At 40.9% G+C, this 22755-nt stretch overlaps 1 protein-coding gene across 2 annotated transcripts in view; it reads right to left on the bottom strand.

Moving 5' to 3' along the window:
• Positions 1 to 22755, bottom strand: part of LOC142582954 (uncharacterized) — a 69340-nt gene continuing 46585 nt past the window's right edge. The window contains exons 13-19 of one of the 2 annotated variants that reach the window (XM_075693112.1): positions 20542 to 20591; positions 5560 to 5642; positions 5413 to 5483; positions 4083 to 4184; positions 2996 to 3097; positions 2473 to 2536; positions 1 to 377 (exon numbers count right to left, since the gene is read on the bottom strand). In XM_075693112.1, coding sequence (XP_075549227.1) covers positions 250 to 377; positions 2473 to 2536; positions 2996 to 3097; positions 4083 to 4184; positions 5413 to 5483; positions 5560 to 5642; positions 20542 to 20591 — 600 coding nt within the window. In that variant the 3' untranslated portion in view covers positions 1 to 249. Of the gene's footprint in view, positions 378 to 2472; positions 2537 to 2995; positions 3098 to 4082; positions 4185 to 5412; positions 5484 to 5559; positions 5643 to 6045; positions 7410 to 13133; positions 13190 to 20541; positions 20592 to 22755 lie in introns of those variants that run through there. The other variant, XM_075693113.1, reaches the window with a different exon arrangement.

The following is a 22755-nucleotide window of genomic DNA, read 5'->3' as shown; positions in this document are numbered from 1 at the left end:
TTAAATGATGTGAACAGTTTATTGAGAGATGGGCTTTGCAACAACACATCAATACAGTGCTACACCATACAACAATGCTACACAAATAAAGTTCATTCACTCTCTTCTGCAAGGCAGATAATTCCCATTCATCCAAACTGTACAACGTGTCCTTGTCCAACAAGTCCCTTTCATGCCAAACAAAAGCTTAAGAGAGAGAGTGAGGAATAAAAAAAAAGTGCACGGGGCAACTTGGAAAGCCAGGAAGACCTATGGCGACGTTGATACTTCTTCACGCAAGTCCTTAGCTGCCTTGTCATCATCGACCTGAGCACTCTCGGCCTTTGCTGTGGTTTCCTGCTTCTCACCATGTTCTTCTTCAGTTACAGGCTTGGAGGCTTCACGAATCAAAGACAGAAAGAGAAAATGAATTACATGCAATTACAACGGCAGGCGTTGAAGTGACCTGCAAAGGCTGCATTAATAAAGGTTCTAGCGCAATTTGTGTACTTACAGATGAGGAAGGGTTGGAGCGAGTTGCTGATAAACTTGCGACAGACAAAGAGGGAGTGTTGAAAATGTGTGGTGCCATTTTGTCTGCGACTGTAGGTTCTGTCGGTACACATACATTTCGTTTATGGTGACGACAGTGAAGGTTCGATGCGGGGAGGGCAGTGAGGTGCTGCTGCGAGCGACCACGTGTCACAGAAGAAGCTGCATTTATCTTCCAGGAAGATAAATTCTTTTTTACTTACGGGTGGTGCGTGTATGGATAGACTGTTTCAGACCCTGCGCTATGTTATACAGTATGCATAGCAAAGTTGACTACGCGCGCTGTGAATTAGCACTCTATTTAGGTGCAGTTTGTGCAGATTTGTTGCTAGTAAATTGTTTGTGCAGATTTGTTGCTAGTAAAACTAGGAAACTAGTAAATCGACTTTTATTGCTCAGGCAAGGCCACAAGGGCACGTATGCTGCTAGCGAGTGGGAAATCGGGAGTGCATAGTCAGGCCCTTTTCCTCGGCTAATGCAGAAGACGACTCAAAGTCTGCTTTGACTGGCTAGAACCTAGCCAGCCAATGTACAACTTCATAGCCTCAGCCCTGCACTACACTCGTCTGCACAAGCCTGCATGAACAGTACGTAAAGAAATAGCCCTATTAATCAACAAAATGCGCCATCATGATGACAAAAGAAATAGCAGCTTACAAGAGGTGTGTTTTGGCAACTGTGTAGACAACACAGATTTCAAGAAGTCGGCAACTTTTCTTACCAACAGTACCTTTCGAAGAGACTGACGTTACATATTATTTTCAATAAAGAAGCAAAAAATTAAGATGCGAGAAATTTTGTCATCAATGTGTGCTTAAATTAAAGGGATAATGTAATTATCAGTATTGAAATTTAATTACATATTACAACAGGTTTGCAAGCCATAGACAAGAACACAATAAACCACGAAATTGAATGACACCAATATAGTGTCAAAGATAATGCTCGCCTAGGACTAGTGGTAGCCAGAGACAACAAAAATGCTGCTGTGGAAAAAAGGATATAAAAATACAGCGTGTCATGATTTAGACGTTGACATATTAACATTCACTTCATCACATCTTTAGAGGCTGATAACTGTGCAGAAGCTATTAACAGTTGAAACAAATGAGTGCGTCAATGCTTGCTCTGAGCATCTAAACCTGTATTGCATACAGCCAGGTGCTAATAGCAGGAGGCTACCTTATGCTGCCTTGCAAGATTCATACATCTCAAGTTTAGTGAAGCAAAAATCAAAACAGCGCTCAGTTTTCAATGGTGACAAATAAACATCTGATATCATCATCATCATCATTGATATGTATATATAAACCTCTTCTAGTGTTATCTATTTGTCTTGTGTCAGCTGACCCCGTCTTATGCCTGTATGCCCCCTCGCATGTTTCTTGCCTATCAGAGAGTTATACCAGCTGCAGCTGCAGCATAGCACTGGTTTTTTTCCTCCACAGTCTTGAAGAGCAGTGCACGTTCATGCCTTCTGTTCAGAGACTCACTGATGGTGTTTTAGTTAAAACCTTGGAGCTTCATCTATCGATCATTTCCTAGCTGTTTTGACGTTTGTTTGACTTTACTCGTGATCACCACTGATTAATCATGACAGAAAAAATGTAATCATACTTAAACTGATGAGAAGGTAAATTGTTCAACTGCAGATCCCTATTGCAATGTCTGCCAGGCTGAGTCAAGCCTTACTTAAAACACACTGTCATACTCACCAGTTGATAAAACAGTGAGCTGGTGCAGGTCTATAAAGGTGGCATTGCCACTCACTGTGTCAACATCCTGGCATTGCAAGGTTACGACCACAATAAAGACAAGTTTATCTGGTATTACATAGCTCTAGATGACGAACTTGATAATCAACATATTTTATTAACATAACAGCACTCTACAGTATTCTAATTACCCAGTAGTAATTCTAATAATTGCATAGATACTTACAGTCCTTAGTTACTTCTGTCTTCTTGTGTTCCTTGTGCTCTGAATGCCGCCTTGGCTCTTTCATCTGGAAATAACCAATCAACTTTAGCAGATGGAAAGGGTAAACTGGCTGGCTCATAAATTTTGAATATATAGACCACACCAGTGCACTAATTGTAGAACTCTGATGAGTAGATAACTGACAATATAAGTGAACTGGTGAGAATACAGAACTATCAAACATTCCATTAGGCTGCCAAGAGCTAAAAAGATTCACAACCAAGTTTGTCTGAAGAAAGAGCTTAACATGTGTTTGTCACAGGTTTCTGCCCATTTCTGGTAGCATTAGGAACCGCTCTAGAAATAATTTGAAAATGAATGAAAAGCTTGGTCTGTTATCTCTGAATTTATGGCAGAGATGCCAGGTGGCTGAAATGTAGCAAAAGCCATCACAGAAGCAGAACTTGTCCCTGAAATGCCAAGTCACAAATTCCAAATGTTGGAGTGAATGGAAACATGGGAAAGGAACAAAGCAATGCCTTACCGCCTCGGCTTCTGCAGTTGGCACAATAAGCATGTTTTTGAACTTATTCAGGAGGTATTCAGCTTTTTTCTTAATTCTCTCGTCCCCAGTGAATTTAGTGCACTGGAAGAAAGAAAAATACACACAAGTGGAGGTTAATTAAAAAAATTTTCTGAAAGCACTAAATTGGCATGTCATGACTGTAAGGTGGCCAACAATGGAGCAAGACAGCAGTAATTGGAAGTGCTGTGACAGTCATAATTAAGCAGATGATGATGACTACACCACAAAACTATAAACAATTTCATTTTCAATCCATGGGAGCCACCATCTTGGGCTGTCGCACGTTCACACTGGCCTTGTGTGAAGTGACGTCAAATTAACATGGCCATGAAACTCTGACCGCATACATACAACCATCTTCATTCGATACCTGGAATTTGGTTGTTAGAGACAGAAAATAGCAGCAATAACTGCCCAAGATGGCAACACTCAAACTCTTCCACAAAAATAAGCCTGCAAGCACGACTACAGCATCATCAGCAAATAACGTAGGCAGCGTGATGCGCATGTTTAATGAACCAGAGTGAAATTCTAGGCACGGTGAAAAGAAATGAAATCAAAGCAACAGGCAACAATGTATGCATGAAGATGGTCGTACGTATGCAATCAGCAAGATCTTGTTGATCTCGTCCCTTTGCGCAGTATTGTTAAATAATCGGTAAACTGTACTTCCATATGCTCGGAAGCCTGCGAAGCATAAAAGTGAAAATTCACTTGTAACGATCGAACCACTAATAACCATACTCACGAAAGACTACACTGCCATAATTATGAGCCAAATACTGTTGTACCTGTATTGAATCAAGAACATTTATTATAACATGTTGAAAAGAAATATTATTGCCAATAACTTAATTCTTATAAGTGTGCTGAACCGTATAGGCAAATGCATTCAAACATAAAAAAATACAACAAAGGCTTGTACACTTTGCATTAATTTGCCACATGATGGTTATTACGTACTGTCTGATCAGTGATTCATTGACCAGATAGTTACCACTACACAGAAAAATCAATTCCTCTGTGATGGCACAAACATTCTCACCTTTTTCACAGTGTGAATGATGTCTTGCTCTTTCAAAAGTAATGAATGCGTCAGAGGCAGCTTGTCAAGTTCACTGAAGGCCTGAAGGGCAGCATCCACATTCTGTAAAAAAGTGATTACTCAAAGAACCACTAAACCAGAACCTTTCTGTTCTAGCAGTAGCAATGAAATTTTCAGTCTTTATGCAGGGAGTAACTCAATATAAGTGGTGCCCCAGTGCACTGTACAGCATAGGTTGATAATTCTGCATTACACGCTTGAGGCATTGAGACCAATCAACCATGTTCAATTCGCACACACACACACAAAAAAATGTTGCAGCCCACTATAACATTACAGTGAGGGCATATTCAAATTGCAATGATGTGAAGCTGCATACATGCACTTTCTAGAAACTTATGCACAGTGCTAGAGAAAGAAAATACCCATAGAAAGTATTATTATTGTAATAGGATATACCGGGCGTTTCATGTAATTTAATCCAAGGCTAAAAGAAAAATAAGTGGTTAGCCATCATGTGGCACTCATTAGTATTTTTATATTCTGCTTAATTACTTAATTAACTAAGATGATTTAGGCAAGCATTGTAATATTCACTTTAGGGCCAAGTACATTTTTTTGCGTTGTAGAGGGCATTCAGTAACGACCAATCCAATTTTTTTTTTTGCAACGTATGCGCTGCGTGGCTTCTTTTTTTTGGCATTTAAAGAAAGCCTAAGAAATATGAAATAAAACCATGTAACTGCACTCATGCTCTATCGCGTTGCAGCGCTCTCAACTCCGCTTCACGCAAAAGGACCGTGAGCACAGACTGTGGCGAAGTGAGTGGCCGTGGCTCTAGGTAGTGCGTTGACATCTTTGGCCGTGGCACACGGAAAGGAAGCGCCGTCATCCCTTATAAGCGATAGGCTCGACATAGGGTTGAGAGCACAGCAATACGATAGCGCATGAGCTTAGTCACATGGTTTTATTTCATATTTCGCAAGTTTTCTTTAAATGCAAAGAGCCATGCAGCAGTTGTACGTTGCCACAAAAAAATTGAACCAGTCCCATTTCTGAATTCCCTCTACAATACAACGAAACTCACTTGGCCCTAAAGTGAATATTAAAAATTTTGCATAATTCACCCTAGTTAAACGAATTAGGCAGAATATAGCCACAACATATTAAAGATGATGTAAAGTGCATTTTGCCTAGAATATTCTATAAAATGGATTAACGTTGTTCTGGGATACACTTATACCCACAAAGGTGCAACATTTTAAAGATAGTGTAAAAGTACTCATTTTTCCTGGCATCCTATTCAGAAGCAGTAATAAAGAGCTCTTACCTTGACACTGATGCCCAGGCTGTTCTTGATATCCCTATCCAACTCACAAATCCGCTTTTCCACTTGAGTTTCTGTATGATAAGCAAATTATCAACATGATAAAGGCTTTCAGAAAAATGAAAAAGAAAAAAAAAAGATTTTGCTTACGTTTCATTTTTTCTATTTTCTCTTTGCGTTTCCTCTCCAGTTTCTCTTTCTTCATTCTTTCTTTCTCTTCTTCTTTTTCAGCTCTGGAGTGGAAGAAAAGTAATCGTAACACAAGCCCCGTGCAGCACGACACATATTTTCACCGACCGTTGAACAGGCTGCTGTACTTCTAAGTGCTTCAATCATGTGGCTGTGTAACCAACTAGATGTCCATAAAATGGCAGCTAATTACTGTGCTATTTTAGTGAGGTCATGGTTCCTCTATTAAACAATAAGAAAGTTGAAATTGTTTGTTGTACCTTCGCTGCAAAATGGTGCTACACTGTCTATTTCTTTCAACTTTTGGGCCTAGCAGACGTCCAGCTTCTTGAAATACTTTTCAGACATCAAACATTGGTGGCAGATGTACAAAACATGAGAAGCGTAAATGCTGTGTGGTAAAATATTCACCTTCTGAGTAAAGCATAAACACACACATGACAAAGGTGCCTTCTTATCATGAACTGTTTTATTTCAGAGAACATACATTGTTGATACAAAGAAGGAAGCGCTGAAATTGTGAGAATTGTGCAGGGCAACATAAATACAAGACATCTGCTTTGCCAGTTTTCTCGACGCCATGCTCTGGGAAGAGGGAAGACATCTATGCACCTGCACCTCAAAAGCAAGCCTCACTTTATGTAACTAGAACAGGATTTATAAAATGCAAAATTCCACAAAGTACACTAAGTAAGGATTCTCAAACAATTCCACAAGCCATATCTCTGGCAAATGTCATTTAAATCCGAGTTCACACATATTTAAAAAACGCAAAAGCAACAAGCTCTTACAGTTCAAACTTGAATAGGTCCACTCAAGTGATAAGAATTTCACACGAAAGGTGCTTTCTGCAACATGATAAATTAGCTTACTAACAAAACACACAACTGAAAACAAAACAGTAATGACGCTAATGCCTCAATGGAACTGTACTAAAATGATGAAAAGCCAACTATTCACAATAGAACTGCAAATGAACTCAGCTGCTATGGCACCAAGCAATTTGATTTGTTGATTAAAATGAGAAGAAATGAATTGAGTGGGCACGAGCTGCATTTCATATGGCATAAAAGTGAGGGCGTGAGAAAGCAAATGCAACACTACTAGCATGCAGGCATTACCCACACACACACAAAAAAAGTGAGATAATGGGCAACACTGTGATGTGAATATGAAAACAGCAGTTCTTTTTCCTTGCCCAAGAAAAATGTGAGATGTGGCAGCAAAATCAAACAAAAAGATCAGCTGATCCCAGAACAGGCACAAAGCCCAGAATAAATGAGTATTCGCAGCTACATTGCAGTGCCTAAGACGACAAAAGATTTCAGTGAAAAGAACACAAAGAATAGGACGAAAACAAGCCAAGGTAGCTTTGCAGCTATAAAGGGAGAACGACAAAACAGCAAACACTGAGAAAATGATGGGAATGTATGCGGAAGGAGCCATCTAGGACCTGCCTTAGCATAACACATTGGATGCCATAAAGTCGAATACACTTATTCTATTTGACCAAGCTGTGAGTGGTTCAATACTGCGAGAAATGTAATGTCTGAAAGGGGAACAAAATAGAGGTCTGTCTGGTGAAGTAGAGAGAAAAAAAGAACAAGCGTGTGGTGAAAGTAGGTGAGGAGATGGCGAGATGGTGAGAAAGGTGACGAATGGAAACACCGGTTTTCAGATCTTGAACAGGTTGCAGACGCGCGTAATGATTGCCATGAGTTGCTCATCTCGTTTCTGGTGCTCTTGGATGTACTCGTTGAGGACTTTTAGGAACCTGTTGAACTCTTCACTCTTCTTTGAAGTCCGAATCCCTGAAATCAAAACCTTGGCTAAGCATGGCACGCATCCGGACAGTTAACACGTGCATGTGTTGGTCGGCCTATTGTAAGCACCAAGGCAGCTTTTTTTTTTTAAAGAGTAATTTTCCATTTCTTACTATAATTATTTATTTTTAAGTGTTAAACTTTGCCAAAAAATGGGAAAACGTTTTTCGAGGTCTTTGTGTAACTAGTGTAACCAAAGGGCCAGGGAAAACATCCCCATGAGCAATGCGACAACACAGCAATGAACATTCCAACAAATAGCTGCATGTTTGATAATATGCAGATTTTAAATGCGAGGAAGCACAAGCTACAAGAGCATTTTGAGACAACAAGCAAAATTAATTCTGCGCAAGTACATTGCACACAGTGATCTGTACTGTATAGCCATATAAACCCACAAATCAGGTTGTGCACTGCTTCATAACGAGAAAATTCGTCTTCTCCATAATATTTCCAGTTTCAGCAGTAAAGGTGAATAATACATTAAATTTGTGCAAACCCAAACAGGGTAGTGAAAAACTCACAAACGAGAAATCCACTTATCAATGTCAATGATCCTACAACTGTGCAGAGAATTCCCACTGGAATATGTATTGAGCAGTGGACAAATCATGCTAAAAACAAGGTATGCAAAGAGAAAGCTGCTTGCTGCAGGTCATGAAACAGAACAGACAGCCTTCTGAACATGGTAAAGTGATCAGGGTTGAAACAAAAGGTTCAGACTACACTTCCAGAGGGCTCCTATATAACTACATGGAAAAGGGAAAATCTTTTTTTCTCTGCAACAGCTGTGCAAAATTTGGTGAGGTTTGTTGCATTTACAAGAAAAGCTTAAAATCTAGTGACTGTGGCAAGCAGATTTCCCCCCAATTTTATGCTGTCAATTAAAAAAAGAAGAAAAAAATAAAATAGCTAAAACTTTCAAAATTAAGAAAAGAAACTTGAATATAAGATTTACAACTTAGTAGCCCAGCAATAAAACACTGCAGTTTCGCTCGAAAGGCGAAGATTGATAGCAAAAGCAAATTATCAGACAGCTATACGCAGTAGGATTAGTAGTTTTACCAGCTGGATAAACTGCTGTAAACATTCGCTTACTAACAATATTAACAAGCACAGTGTCATGTGTGCATGCACAGGCAAACATGAACACATCTCACTCGATGACCGCGGACACTTGCTGTCAGAACGCTGGTGTGAAGAGTGGCAGCAACGGTGAGAAAAATTCCCTTTGTGCTGCCTCTCACTTCAATCTGAATTAGGTGCATCAGAATACAGTGCACATCAAGTCAACAGCTATCTCGGGCCGGCTAGCCATCAAACCCAGCGCAGATTGCCTCCAAGATAGCATCCATCCGGCTGCGGCCAGAGAAGAAGCACAGACGCGTGCTATTCTACCCCACCACCCCCCTGTACGCGTGAAAAGTCATGTGTGCGCTCCCTGCCTTCCTCCCTTGTGCGCATGAAAAGACAGCGCTGCACCCCAAACCACAATCTTTCTCGGCTCCCCCTGGCCTGCTTTCCTTTACACGGAATCTCACGGTGACGCCAATGGCGGCAGCGAAAATTCATCTGGAGCATCTACATAATTGCTATCACAATGAAAACAATATGACAGTTTTGTAAAATGCTCCTAATAATACACGAAAAAGCAATTATTGATGTGTAATACACCATTCTGAAATATACCATTAATTTGCGAGTAGGGCTTCTGCAAAACCCTCATAAACATTGTAACAATTTCATGTAAGCTGTTAATTCGCATATCAAATTTGTCCACATTTTACAGAACTGTCATATCTATTTTCAGCGCAGAGCTACGAATTTGGGAACATTCATTTTGGATTCTTTTCTTAGGCTAACTACTTTTGGGGAATTCAAGGTCCTAAATGAAAATTGTGCTTTCTAGAGTCACTATCATTTAACCTTCTCAAATGCAACCAATTTCACTCATATCGGCATAGCAGTTTTCTCATAAAGGCATTTCTGCGTTTTACATGCACTTGAATAAGTAAATATGAGTTGACCCCAAGTTCAAGCTTTCTCGTAAGACTTTTAAAGGGAACTTGAAGTGCACAAGATCAGTGAAAGCACGCAAGCACAAGCCTGACATGCACTTTTTATGCAACGAGCAAGCTGGAAGAAACGGCAGCAAGCTTATCAATAGGATCATAGTAGAAATGAAAGCGCTACGTCTAGCAGCCGCAAGGTCTCCATCCTCTAGTGCCATCTTTGTACATTAACCGAGTGATAGTAAAGGCATGCCCAAATCAAGCAACATAGATCACAGCAGTTCACAAAAGATTTGAGTTAGCTATCCATACAAGATAGAAAGACCTCTGTAGCATGTGCTACACTGCAGCATGGAACGATTCGACAAAAGAAGATGATAAATACGCATAACTATAGTTCTTTTTTTAAATCTAATTTTCTTTTGCCTATTTTTCCACATTACCACCTTACCACAGTGCACTGTGGTTATGCACAATGCTGTAGTGTGTCCCAAGCTAGCCCAGGTCCTGACCTTACCCTGGCTCATCCTCATAAAACTGGGCTTGCATTGATTCTATCTATAGGTCACCTTCGTACTGTCTTGGCTTTCCATGCTGTACTATATATTTTGTGTGGCCACGGGCTCAACTTTCATTTTGCCATTATTTTGATGACTAATGCATGTTCTAGAAACTCTGCAATTCAAATATGGTTGCACTTCTGATAAAACTGCATGATCTCTTGCATTCCAGGCATGCGCACAAACACACACAAGAAAGCTGTAACTTAAGTTCTTGATCGGAGCAAAAGCCATAACATAAACTGCAGAAAAAGGCCACAGTGTTCACTGCCACTGAACACACCAGAATAGAAATGCATGTGTGTTCAAGTACAGAGGCCTACCACGACACAGATGTGCAAGAAAGCATGTTCACGGGAATGTGAGTACAGAGGAGCACACTATGCAGATAAAGGGCCAATGTTGTAACACAGCAAGACCCATTAACAGAAAGAAAGTGGCTGGTTGCACTCGTACAAAAACTTTGGCAGATTCTTGATGCAAGCAAGAGTTGCAAATTTTAAGCAATAACGCAGCTGGGGGGGGGGGGGAGGGGAGGAAGGAAAAAAACAGTGCCTGGAGCCCGGGCAGAAATGCAGCCACACACTCGCACGGCAAGCAACAAGGCTAAAGGTTGGAGTAGGTTTGGTGGTTTTAGCCCTTTAAGTGCCGTGGACGAGTTTTACTTAGCTTTAATTTATCTTGCAATAAGTACTCAGGATGAGTCTATCCGGTCCGTGTGTTTGGGTGCTCTTTGTAAGTGCTGGTAACAGGCCGGACTCGTCCAATCCCCTTAATTGTTCTGGAAAGTTTTCTTTTTGGCTTCTAGAGGCCCTATGGACTCCAATCATTTGGCAAGGGAAGGACTTTAAATGTGGCAGCTGCAATTTGTATGTTGCTGCCCCCTCAGGCATGCACACTATTCAGAAACAGGCCTCACTTGTCTGACAGCACAGCACTTTGTGGACTTTATCTCATCTACAGCAGGCAAAGAATACCCAATAAGGTGGTGCATTGTCTGTTGCAAAAGTCAAAGCAACACTGGCCCCAATAAAGTCAGTAAAAACACTTGTGGTCTAAGGAGTGCAGTGTGGTAGTTTGCTTCGTACAGTGTTTGGAGACGTATCATACCAAAGCAATGCCCTAATCCTCCATAGCCACTATCCAAGAACTTCAATTTTTCGCATTTGCAACCCATTCTTGACAAAGGTTTGCTCTAAAATGTAACTGTCGCATAGGGTGGTTGCGATGGAACTGAATTTCAATCAACCATGAAATTTCTAGTAATTGTACACGGCTCATGTTATTTCATATTTTCAGACACAAGATGCAAATTAACTGCTTCCATAATGTGTACATTTCAAATCTGCAAAAAAATTGTTATCCCGATGTGCAATAGAAAACAATGTCACATTCTAAAAACTTTTTATATCTGCCGGCACTTAAGGGTTAACGCTGGCTGCCACACACTAAAGCATGTACTTATGCTGTGGCACAGCAATGATTTCACTGTGATACTAGTGTCAATGTTTTCCATCAGTGTTTCTTAACAATACTCATTATTCATTTCACTACTGCAATCTGCTCTGACAAGAAACATGTGCGTACTTCGTAGCAACAGTATGAACATGTATATCCCATAGGAGCCAACTGCATGTTGCTCTATGCTAAAGCAACAAATTATTGCTAGTTCTTGAGATATTCTTAAAAGCATATACCTACATTTTTCAAGTTGTCAGTCCCACAGGGAGAACAGGGAGACATAAATGAGCTTTAGCTGCTCTTCTGGTCACACAGTGACCCCAGAGAAGCTAAAAGCCAACATGCAAGCCCCCCCCCCCCCCCCTCCATCATTTAGGCACTCCTGTATCCCCAACGAAATTCACCCCAGCACAATGTCTTGTAGCACAATTTTGTTCTAAATGCAGTTCGACAGACTCTCCTCCCATCTGCAACAAACATTCCTCAAGCTCAAAAGGCAATGTTTAACTGAGCCTGAACAATTCAATCAAAACTTGCTCATCTCTTGATTTTTCTGATGGCCAATACCAGCAGTAAAAAAAAAATAAGCTAATAAAATAATGGCTAATACTTTCTCCACTTGAAAACTTTTCCTTAGGCAAGCAGACAAGAAACGGCTCCGCATGTAACTACGTATATTAATTAGGATCATGAATCAAGCTTGCGTAATTATACTTTCTTATCATACAGCTGAAAATGTAATGAATTACAATAGGAGCACTAGCGCACATGCTTTGTGCTGCTCACTGCAATTATGCGTGTGTGTGTGTGTGTAAGAGAGAGAGAGAAAAGAAAAAGGAAAACCGTCAGGATCGTTAATTTTAAACCACAAGCACCACCTCAAATTTATGCAGGTGTTTGCTTCATTTTCAAACTTCCTGTGTATGTGGTCAAACACAATGCCAGGTGCCTCCGAAAGACAGGAATGAAGCACATGACATGGCAGTTGCTTTTGTATACTGCTATGGTCTATGTCCAATACAGTCTGAAGCAATACTAATGGAACTGTCTACATGTCAAGTACATAATTTTCCCTTCCATGAAAGTTATGATGTGGGACTGAAGAATCAAATGTCTGGCTAGCAGTATTGATCTCCATCTTCTTACAAAAATCAGCCGCACCAAGACTAAGATTTTTAATTAGCCTAACATACTGTAATGTCAGGATAAAATTATGAATAAAAAAGTAGAATGTGTACTCTGTATTTCCATAATTTACCAGTGTAAATGACACTGTTGTGATTCAGACACAACGGGCATATAACATGTCTAGCGGCAAGCTAAGCACTGATGATTGTGCTATAATTTACATCGAGAATATTCTTAATTTATTTCGTTCTCTCTAATGTTTCAGTTCACACAGGCAACAATTAATACAAGTGATTGGGCCCCCATCAGGGATAGAGCAGCAATAAAGATAATCACATGCACAAACACAGTCCCTGTGCCGGAGTGATTAGAGGAGCGTGCAACTGGCAAATTAGGCATGCACAGAACACAGAGCCTAAACAGGGACATTCCTGTCATATCTTTACAGGGACATGCAATGAACACACAAACATACACACACAAATATACACACATGTAAGGGGAAAAAGATGAGGGGAGGGTTAAAAATTTGTGGAAATGGCAGCACTCACCATTTTCTTCATAGTGCCTCAACTTTCGCTCATAATGTTCTAACGGGTTGCTACTTCTGCAAACAAAAATGACCCTGTTTTGGTGGAAACGAACTGCCGCGACCCGGATTTGAGCAAAGCAGAAGACAAAGAAAACCACTGAAAACAAGAGCAGTGACAGAAGAGCCAAGCACCTTCCACTGAAGGCACAACAACATTGCTTGGCGGAGAGCAGGAACACATCGCTTACTACTTGCCAACGTTACAGGCTAGCATTACAAAACAGTGTTTTACCATTAGGAACAAGAGCACTGAGAGCCAGTAAATGAATATGGTGAGAGGTACAAAATTTACTATTGCAGTGAAGCCAAGATGCTTGTATACAAGCCAGACTTATGAAATAACATTAACAAGAATATTTACAGGACTGAATGGCAAATGAACGAAAGCATACAACTGCATTCAAGCAGTTCGAACAGAGCACATCAACATGTAGTGTCATTTTTTGTTAACCACATTACATAAGACTACATACTGCCCTACAAAAAAAATTTGTGCGCTTCAATTAACTTGGAACAAGATGAAAATGAATACACAGACCTTCTAGATAACTGCGTAAGAGAGAAGGAAAAAAAAAAGTAAAATAAATAAATAAGTCAATATCAGAATCAACTCTTAACAACACACATTCTGTCACAAAAAACTTCCACAATGAATCCTTACTTCTCAAAGTACTGCTGCAGAGGGTATAAAAAGGCACAGTGTTATCAAATGCACAACAGTTAATTATGAACCCAGGCAAACAACATTTTTGGAAACGAATGACCAGAACAATGTATGCAGAATGTTCTGTGTAAACCAAAGCCGCATATATGGACGTTATGCACTTCAAGCTTTCACAGACCCATAAATACGTGCAGGTGACACATGTGAGCTTTGTCACATTTGTGATTGATCCAGCTAAGAACATTAAAACACTGAACATGTGCGTTCAGATTCATTGTAATAATAATAATAACTAAAAAAAAAGATAAATATGCAGTGCAGCCTCATAGAGTGTGAAAAGAGAAAAATGTGTTACCAAACTGACTGCAATAAATACGCACTTCATGTAATAGCGAAACCAGCCATTGGAGATGAAATGTCTCTGTCCAGAAGGACATAATTGAAGCACATAGTAAAGCAGCCTGCTCTGTGGCAATGATCATTAAAGACTACCAAAACACTTTTTACACTGCAAGCATGCCCTCAAAAAGCAAAAACACACGTGTACAGATGTGCCCTATAGATTAGCTAACCGAGAAACCTGCTTAATACATTCACAAATAAAACTTTAGGCCTGCATTTATACTGCTAGCATTAAAATTTGCCATAGTGGACTCTTGCAAATAGCTCTTTAGCAATAGATGACATTTTTTAAACAGATCATGAATCTTTCTAACACCGAGTAACTGGTTGACGTGGCTCTGTGTACAGCCTAAGCCAATAAGGCAGGGTATTCATTAGTCTGACCTCACCAACATCTCCAGCATATCAGTACAGTTTGTTCCAGCTCACTGATGCTCAAAGTTGCTGTTTCCACCCTAGCTTATTATTGGCTACAGTCTCATTTCGGGCTGGTCAATTCGTTTGTTCCATGTAAATGTGCAAAATGAAATGAAAAAGAATATATTTAACTCTTTCGTTACCATTAGCAGTGTGCTTATTTTCAGTGATTTTATGCTCTAACATTTTATTTCATGACGTAGCAGTCGCAATGTATACTGCAATACATAACATTATAACCTGATCACTGTTTTTCTTTTTCAGACCACTAGTTTTTTTCAAAGGATGCATAGCATAAATAATTGCTCAGCCAATTTTTTATAATGTTTAAGTGAAACTTTAAAGCAGAACTTAAAGGAAATTTGTTACTTTTAGCTCAAGCAATTAAGATAAAAAATATTTAAAATGTACAAAAATATGCACCTGGTTCCTAGTTCCCAAATTTCCCAAGTCAGATCACGAGGAAAGATAATTAGGAAGATTTGTTGGTGTCAATAAACGTCTTCGTGATGCCGATGCTATGAGGGAAAGCAGTAGTTTCATAACTGTGAAGACAGGCAAGTTTCTATTGTACAAGAAGTATTTGTTTTTAATTACTGCAGCAGACAACTGGTTTGTCTTTTAATAAGGGTGCGCGAATACCGAATAGCAGATTTCAAACTGAATGTTGAATCGAATCAAGAAGAAAGAAAAGAAAAAGTGGAAAAGAATATTGAATCACATATCGAATATCACAAAAATTTTCACAGAACCTAATGCTTACAAATTTTGGGAAAGAAAACTTGGTGCTGCACATGCTAAGTCTCCTAGCATTGCGTAAGAAGAATGCGTAACAAGCTGCCTTAGGCACACAGAAATCAAGACATACAGTACGATCAACCCTTATTAAAGGGAACATGCCAGCACTGATGACAGCCCAGTTTTAGTATATGAAGGTCTGAAAAATATTTCTTTATCGATAGAATGTCTGTATAACAGAATCAAGTGCTTCGTTTCCTCTGAAGGTAAAGAACAGCGACGTTATAATGTGCTGAATACCAATGAGGTTCTCGATTTAATAGCGGATCTGTGCTGCACGGCAACCTTATTGTATAGAAAGCAAAACTTTCTATGCAAAACTTTCCACTTTCCCACAAAAACGCAGAAGGGTTTTCCAATCTTCCCGGCAGGTGGGTTATTGAAGGCCAATCGATGTGACAGGCAAAAGCTCAGACTATGAATCACATTAGCCGGTCACCACTTCATGTGTAGTGATTGTTGGCGCTGCGCAGGTCGATCGCTGTGAGAACCAATGCTAAAGTGCAGGTGCCGTTTCAGCATCACGTGTAGTGTGATTTGCCACTTGTCAACCATCCTTTCCACTTGTCAAGGATGGCTGAGGCAGCTTCATCACGGCAACACTGCGAGAGAAGACCTACAAGGCGCACACAAAAACAGCGAGACGAGTCGCAATTTCGCCATCTTGCATGACGAGGGCACAAGAGCATCTGATTGGTTGTCTGAGCAAGCGCTGTGGGCGGGCCAGGATCATTTTTTGCAGGGGGGGGGTGCCGACGGCTCGTCCGAGGCAGCGCGGTCGGGCGCGGTCACGGTAGGAAGAGCGGTTGGATGGAGCCGCGCAGCCGGGTTTTCTCCGCCACCGCGAGGGAAAGCCAACTTCCGGGGGCACTTTCCGCCGCTTGACGTTCGATATATCGGGTGTCGCTGCTATTTTTGTTCGATGTAAGCGTAATTTTTTCGATATATACTCATTGTAACTATATCGTGTCCAGAAATTGTTCGATATATAGAATAATTCGATGTAAACGGGTTCGATATAGTCGGGTTCGACTGTAGCTTCGATCGATTCCATCGGCCTGGATGAACGTTGTACTAACTGAGGAAGCCCCGGCTGGTGCTGCACTGTGCAATCCCCGCATCAGGCTGTTGTCAGGGTGCACATGCGGCAGGGCAGAAGTGCTTGCAGAGACTAAATCTGTGACTGCATTCAGCTGTGGCCGTGGCTGGTTTGGCATGCTTAGTGCTCCTTTTGCACCGAAAACAATTAAGTGAGGCGCTCGCTTGTGTGTCATTGAGCACGAGCTGTGCATGGCATGCAGCACTGCACAGGTTTCTATACCGAATATACGAATACTAGATATTCGATCCGTGAATCAAATTATTCGAACATTCACTATTGAATTTGGTTTCGTGATAATGGAGTATTTGTACACCCTTATTTTTTATTGTATTTTTTAGATTCGCGAAGCAATAGATGTCAGGTCGTGGAGCATGCAGAAGCCTCTTCCTACTTGATTATTGTGTTTGATCCATTTTACTGTGCAAGCAAAGTCGTCTAGGTGATCTATATAATTTGTTAAGGTCCTGTACAGTGCTGTACAGAATAATGTGGAGTGTTACACAGTGTTGTTCAGTAATGAAAAAAGGGCACTGTCCAGGTGATGCCCAAAATGTAAGAGATTAGACAGCTAATGAAGCTTCCGTTGAAGGTCAATTTGAAATTGACTGCATGCTTTTGTGCAAGTGAAAACCCCACACGATGCGAAGGATTGCCTGTAATAATTTGTACATTTGCTGTCGAACCACTGATGGATAAACGCTACCCATGGTGGGCAAAATAAATTTGCACTTGATGTTAGCCTAACATCGGAGTGGAAAATTGACATTTGAGAGAAATTTCCATGTATTCTCTACTGCTAAAAATTATATTGCCGAGTTGACGAAGCAAAAATTTTGTGTGGTTTTATTAAAGAAGTGCAGGAGTACTGAAGGCTAGTTTTGATGACAGCTCCAGTTGAAGTTTTAGTTTTCTAGACTTCCCAATCTGCTAGAAATTGTCAAATTTGACAAATAGTTAAAGTTCAGTTGTCATTTCAGACGGTGCATGATGTTGCAAGCAGAAGAATACAAAAGGAAATGTTTAACAATGTGGAGAAGAACCATCAACCAAATTGATTTTTATAGCTGTGATAACGAGAGCATTAAGAGGCCAAAAATTTCCAACCATCACTGCTCGTCGTCATTTCAGACGGTGCATGGTGTTGCTAGCAGAATACCAATGGAAATGTATAACAATGTGGAGAAGAACCATCAACCAAATTGATTTCTATAGCTGTGATAACGAATGTGTTAAGAGGCCAAAAATTTCCGACCATCACTGCTCGTCGTCATTTCAGACGGTGCATGGCGTTGCTAGCAGAAGAATACCAATGGAAATGTATAACAATGTGGAGAAGAACCATCAACCAAATTGATTTCTGTAGCTGTGATAACGAAAGAGTTAAGAGGTCAAAAATTTCCAACCATCACTTCCATTTGGCCACTGAAAAACCGCGATTACCAGACAACTGTGGTTGGCAAACCACAATGGCATGGCATTGGTGAAACCAATCTACTGGGCATTCAACTAGGCATTTGCATTCAATCTACGATCATGCCACAAGCACGAGTCCACATGAGGCTTGTGCAAATATAAATTTTTTGGTTCGAAGCTAAGTCGAAGTGAATAGTAATTAGTGCCGAATAGTTTTGAAGCAAATAGTTAGAAAAGTTGTGGGATTTGCTAAAAAATCTTGACACAAGTGCCAGATGTTGAGAAATCTAAAGAAAGCTGGTTCTTCACTTGCAGAAACAGGTTCACCTCTGGAGTCAATTTATTTTCGAAGTGCCATTATTCAGATATTTTCATGCAACAATGCAATATTTCTTATAACTACAGCAGCACAGAAAATTTGTTTACAGGCTCTTGCTCACTGTTTTGCTTAAGTCCACTTAAAATTCTGTGGTGGTAGAGGCTGCGGGAGCCTTTCGCGTTTGCCCATTATGCGTTGTCGCAACGCTATAAGTGCAACCTCGACTGCGCAATGCCGGCAATTTATGCTATGTTACGCAAATTCAGCTTCTGCAAATGCACAGAACTTGGTGGACATTCTTGTCATTTTTGCAGTTCCCAGTCTTGCCCATGCACATTATCTGAAGCCCGATCACTGACAAGCGGCAAACTTCCAGAGATGGTTTGCCGCCTACCACCGTGCATACCTTGTCTGTTAGGCCTAACCAGCGCTGTTTTGCCAGATGTCAGCCACCAAAGTTAAAACTTTGGGCACCAAAAAACCACCTTTGTTCTCCAACAACAGCGTCGCTGAAGAGATGGCTAACAGAGCCACTGGAACAAGATATGACGTGGGAAATTCGTGCATCCACGAATGGAGACTTACAAAGATTTCTTACAAAGATTTAGGCACTGTATGCAGTTATTTCCGCAGGATATACGTGCGGGTTTTTCTTTCCGGGGTGTTGCACTCGGGGGTGCCGCTTATACGCAGAAAAAGATGTATATTAATTCGTGTTGAATACTTTGAAAACGTCTAATGCTGAAATCTGAGCCATGGTGAATCCACACAAGCCTAGTCCGCGTGTTTGAACAAAAAGCTGTGTAGTACAGTCACAAGTCTGTTTCCAAAGGAAGGACAATACTGGCTCCTGGGTATTACCAAGCTGTATCCCGTCATAATGGTTCTGCACTGTGCCTTTTGAGTGCTATTTGTCCCAAAAGTTAACAGGCCAATATGCTTTCAAACTGAACTGAGCATAAAGCCATGTGGTACCACTGCATTTGCTGGCACTGCTTTATATTTTGCATTTAGATAAACCTAAAGAAGCCTTGACATCTCTATACAGTCACTGATAAATTTTTTGAAAGCCTGATTATTCATACCTACCCATTTATTCGGACTTCAACGCGGCCTACCAGCACCTAGTCCGTGGAACCAATGTACAATGGCAACCAAATTTTTTGGTGACCGCTTGAGGGTGACCGCACTTTCTTGGAATTATTCGTGCTCATGATGCCGCAAACATGGCGGTTGTGAACAAAGTTGCTGCCATTCAAGCTGCCATGTGATCCCACACTTTCATTGTAAAGGCGGATTCATGGGTTTCCGAGTGCCATACAGACGTTGCGAAAGAGTGTTTCATTGAGTCATCGGCTCCCGATGAGGTCTAGCCTGTGGGTAGGGCATGTGGGAAGCCATCACAGTTGTTGGTAAATTTAGTACCCATAGACTACATTGAAGATCAGGTGTGAGATTGTGAAGACGGGTTTGACTGATGACCACATGTGAAGCAGACTTCAAGTCAGTGAGTAATCACCCGGCAACTAACGCAAACATTAAACAAGCTTGTATGTGCACATAATGGATGGAATGGCTTAAGCTTGCATGCACACATGAATCTACAAACTGAATTTGAGCAACACAACCTAAACTGATAGTGTGATGAATCAAGGGCTCGCATGTGCTTCATGAGGACACGCGACACCTGCCAGACTGAGGAAAAGATGAACACAAACACACCCCGGTCTTGATCATCACAAAATTCGAAGTAGATATTATTCAAATGCACCATAACATAGAGCTAGATTCTGCAAGTCAATTTTGTGCCATGCTGGGGTTTTAAAAGACAGCTAAACTTAATTTATCGTCGAAATTCTTTTTTGGACTGCGCAATTATTTTGATTTTTTTTTTACGGCCCCCTCTATGCTACGAAAATTGATCAGTAACTGTACTCCAACACCAGTCAACGGCTGAAGTATTCTTGCAGTGCTGCATGCTTGGTCTGACAGACTGCTTGGGCCTGAGATTATATGGCTGACAGTACGTTAGCCACGACAACCCTGTCACAGTCATTAAGAAAAACAATGCAGGCTAAGGTGACAAAACATTCCATTTCTGCAAGCAATTTAACCGTGCATGAAATTGTCGTTAGAATTCTTTGAAATAAAGGTTCTGATACCTGCTGTACATTTACCCACTCTCCTGATTTACCTAAGCACAGGGCCACTGCACTCGTGGTTTTATATCGGACACAAGCAACGCAACTTACATTTTCTTCTGCAACTTTTCAAAAGCTGTAGTTGCTTCCTTGAGACCATCCTGCAGAGCAAAAAATAAACGAATAAGTAACTGTAAGATAATGTAGATCACAACACATAGAGGACAACTCTCACACAGTGTGCGACATCGAGTACATTTGTGTCTTAAAATCTCCCATAGAAATGACATGACCAGGAAAAAGTGGCCATTCAGAAAGGTCAGGGGGTGATATGGTCACATTGTAGCGACAACTGCGGATTGCATAGCTAACTCTTTATTGGGAGAACTTGTGCCCAGAAATACAAGTAACCCTCGGAAACATTGATAGCGGTGAGCAAAGCCGGCGATCGTCATAAATTTGATCAGCAAGTGAAGCGCGTTGGCGAAGGTTCACGTGTCGTCGAAGGTTCCACCGTAAGCGCTAGTGCCCGCGTGTCTTCCAGAAAGTACTACACAGTTCGCGTCGTATGTACAATGTACAATCACAAGGTGTCTACTAAGTTGACATTTCCAAATTCCCCGAGTTTTACAAGTTTTCCCTGAGCGCCTTTGCGAAATTCTCGGAATCAGACAGAACTTTGTTTTTTACCAAGTCTGGTTGACACCATGTCGCCCGATGGTGTGACTCTCTAGTAAGCATGTTGAAATAATATTGACTATCCAGTTTTAATAGTAAGGAGTAATATCTATTTTATTCAAAAAGAAAACAAAAGGAAGGTGCTAGTAAAATGCACAGCGAATAAAATATATTCGAAAATAATTTAAAACCCATTCCAAATTGAGTTGAACATTTTCAAATATGAATGAAAAGAAGATGCATACAGAAGCAAACATTTTCAAATATAAGCTATTTCTATCAACTGATAGGAAGCTCATCGGTATGAGGCCTGAACTTTGCCACGACTAAGATTCTCTCTCAGCAGCTGGAAAGTCAACCTTAACTGTCTCGACATACTCACAGCTCGTACACAACATATCAGTGTTAGGTTTCACTGCTTTAAAGAGTTTATCTAGTTTGGATGAGTGACACCTGCATCTCAATGTGAGTCAACACATTTTTTGAGCTCAAGCTCCCTCAAAGAGGCGGCGCAACTCTTCCTTTTTTGTTCATTCCTCAATGCATCAGTCCTTTCTATTCTCGTCCTCCTACCCTTATGCATTCGCCCCACGAACCATTTGGAGCACCCTCTTGGTCAGCTGTACAGTCAACGTCCGATTTTTCGGACTCTTTAGGGGTTGCGAAAACGTCCAAAAAATCAGGCAGTCTGAAGAAAATGAATGCACGTCTTTAACTGTACCTAAGGGCTCGAATTGCCACAGGCACGTATGAGAAAGCTCTCAAGGCCTGCCAGTACACTTATTAGGCATATCGGTGTTCGTACTGTGACAGGAAATGGGGCTGCATGCGTGTATAATTAAGGAATACATACTGTGTCCTGTGACAATCGCCCACACCCAGGATTTCTTTTAGTGGGGGGAGGCGGTATCGTTACTAGTACAAATGTGAATAACGCCCGCCATTTGCCATACAGAAGCGTAAATCCACAAAAGAGAAATGAAACAAGGTGCATCTCACAGATGCACCTCTCCTTTATTTGGTGAACAAGGAACCACATAAAATGGGCTTGCGCAGGAAAGAAGTGCAGGAAGGACACTGCCAAGAACAAGTAAACAAGTGAAAGTGTAAAATAAAGATTTCTGTGGTAGCAAACACGTAAAAAAAAAAAACAGCAGTTGGCAACCAAGACACACGGACCACGCGGGGTTATGTTACTCTGCTAGCCAATCACACAAGCAAACAAAATTGTTGTCGTGCGGCCTTTTCAAAATGGAGTCATACTTGATTCCTCCGGAGCGTCTCTTGTTCTTGAAGTCTTTTCATAGACGGAAGCAATGAGGTGTACAACAGATATAGACAAAGTGTATGGAGTCTGAGCATTTCACTCTTCAAAAGTCTACCTGCCGTGGTTGCTTAGTGGCTATGGTGTTGGGCTGCTAAGCACGAGGTCGCGGGATCTAATAACCGCCACGGTGGCCGCATTTTTGATGGGGGGCAAAATGCAAAAACACCAGTGTACTTAGATTTAGGTGCACATCAAAGATCTCCAGGTGGTCCAAATTACCTGAGTCCCCCTATATGGCGTGCTTCATAATTAGATCCTGGTTTTGGCACGTAAAAGTCTATAATTAATTAAATCTTCAAAAGTCTGCAGTACAGTTCATT

Source organism: Dermacentor variabilis, chromosome 5 (assembly GCF_050947875.1).
Source record: "Dermacentor variabilis isolate Ectoservices chromosome 5, ASM5094787v1, whole genome shotgun sequence".
Classification (NCBI taxonomy): Eukaryota; Metazoa; Arthropoda; class Arachnida; order Ixodida; family Ixodidae; genus Dermacentor; species Dermacentor variabilis.
The sequence above is the reverse complement of the archived record's forward strand: the minus strand, read 5'-3'. Positions and strand labels throughout refer to the sequence as shown.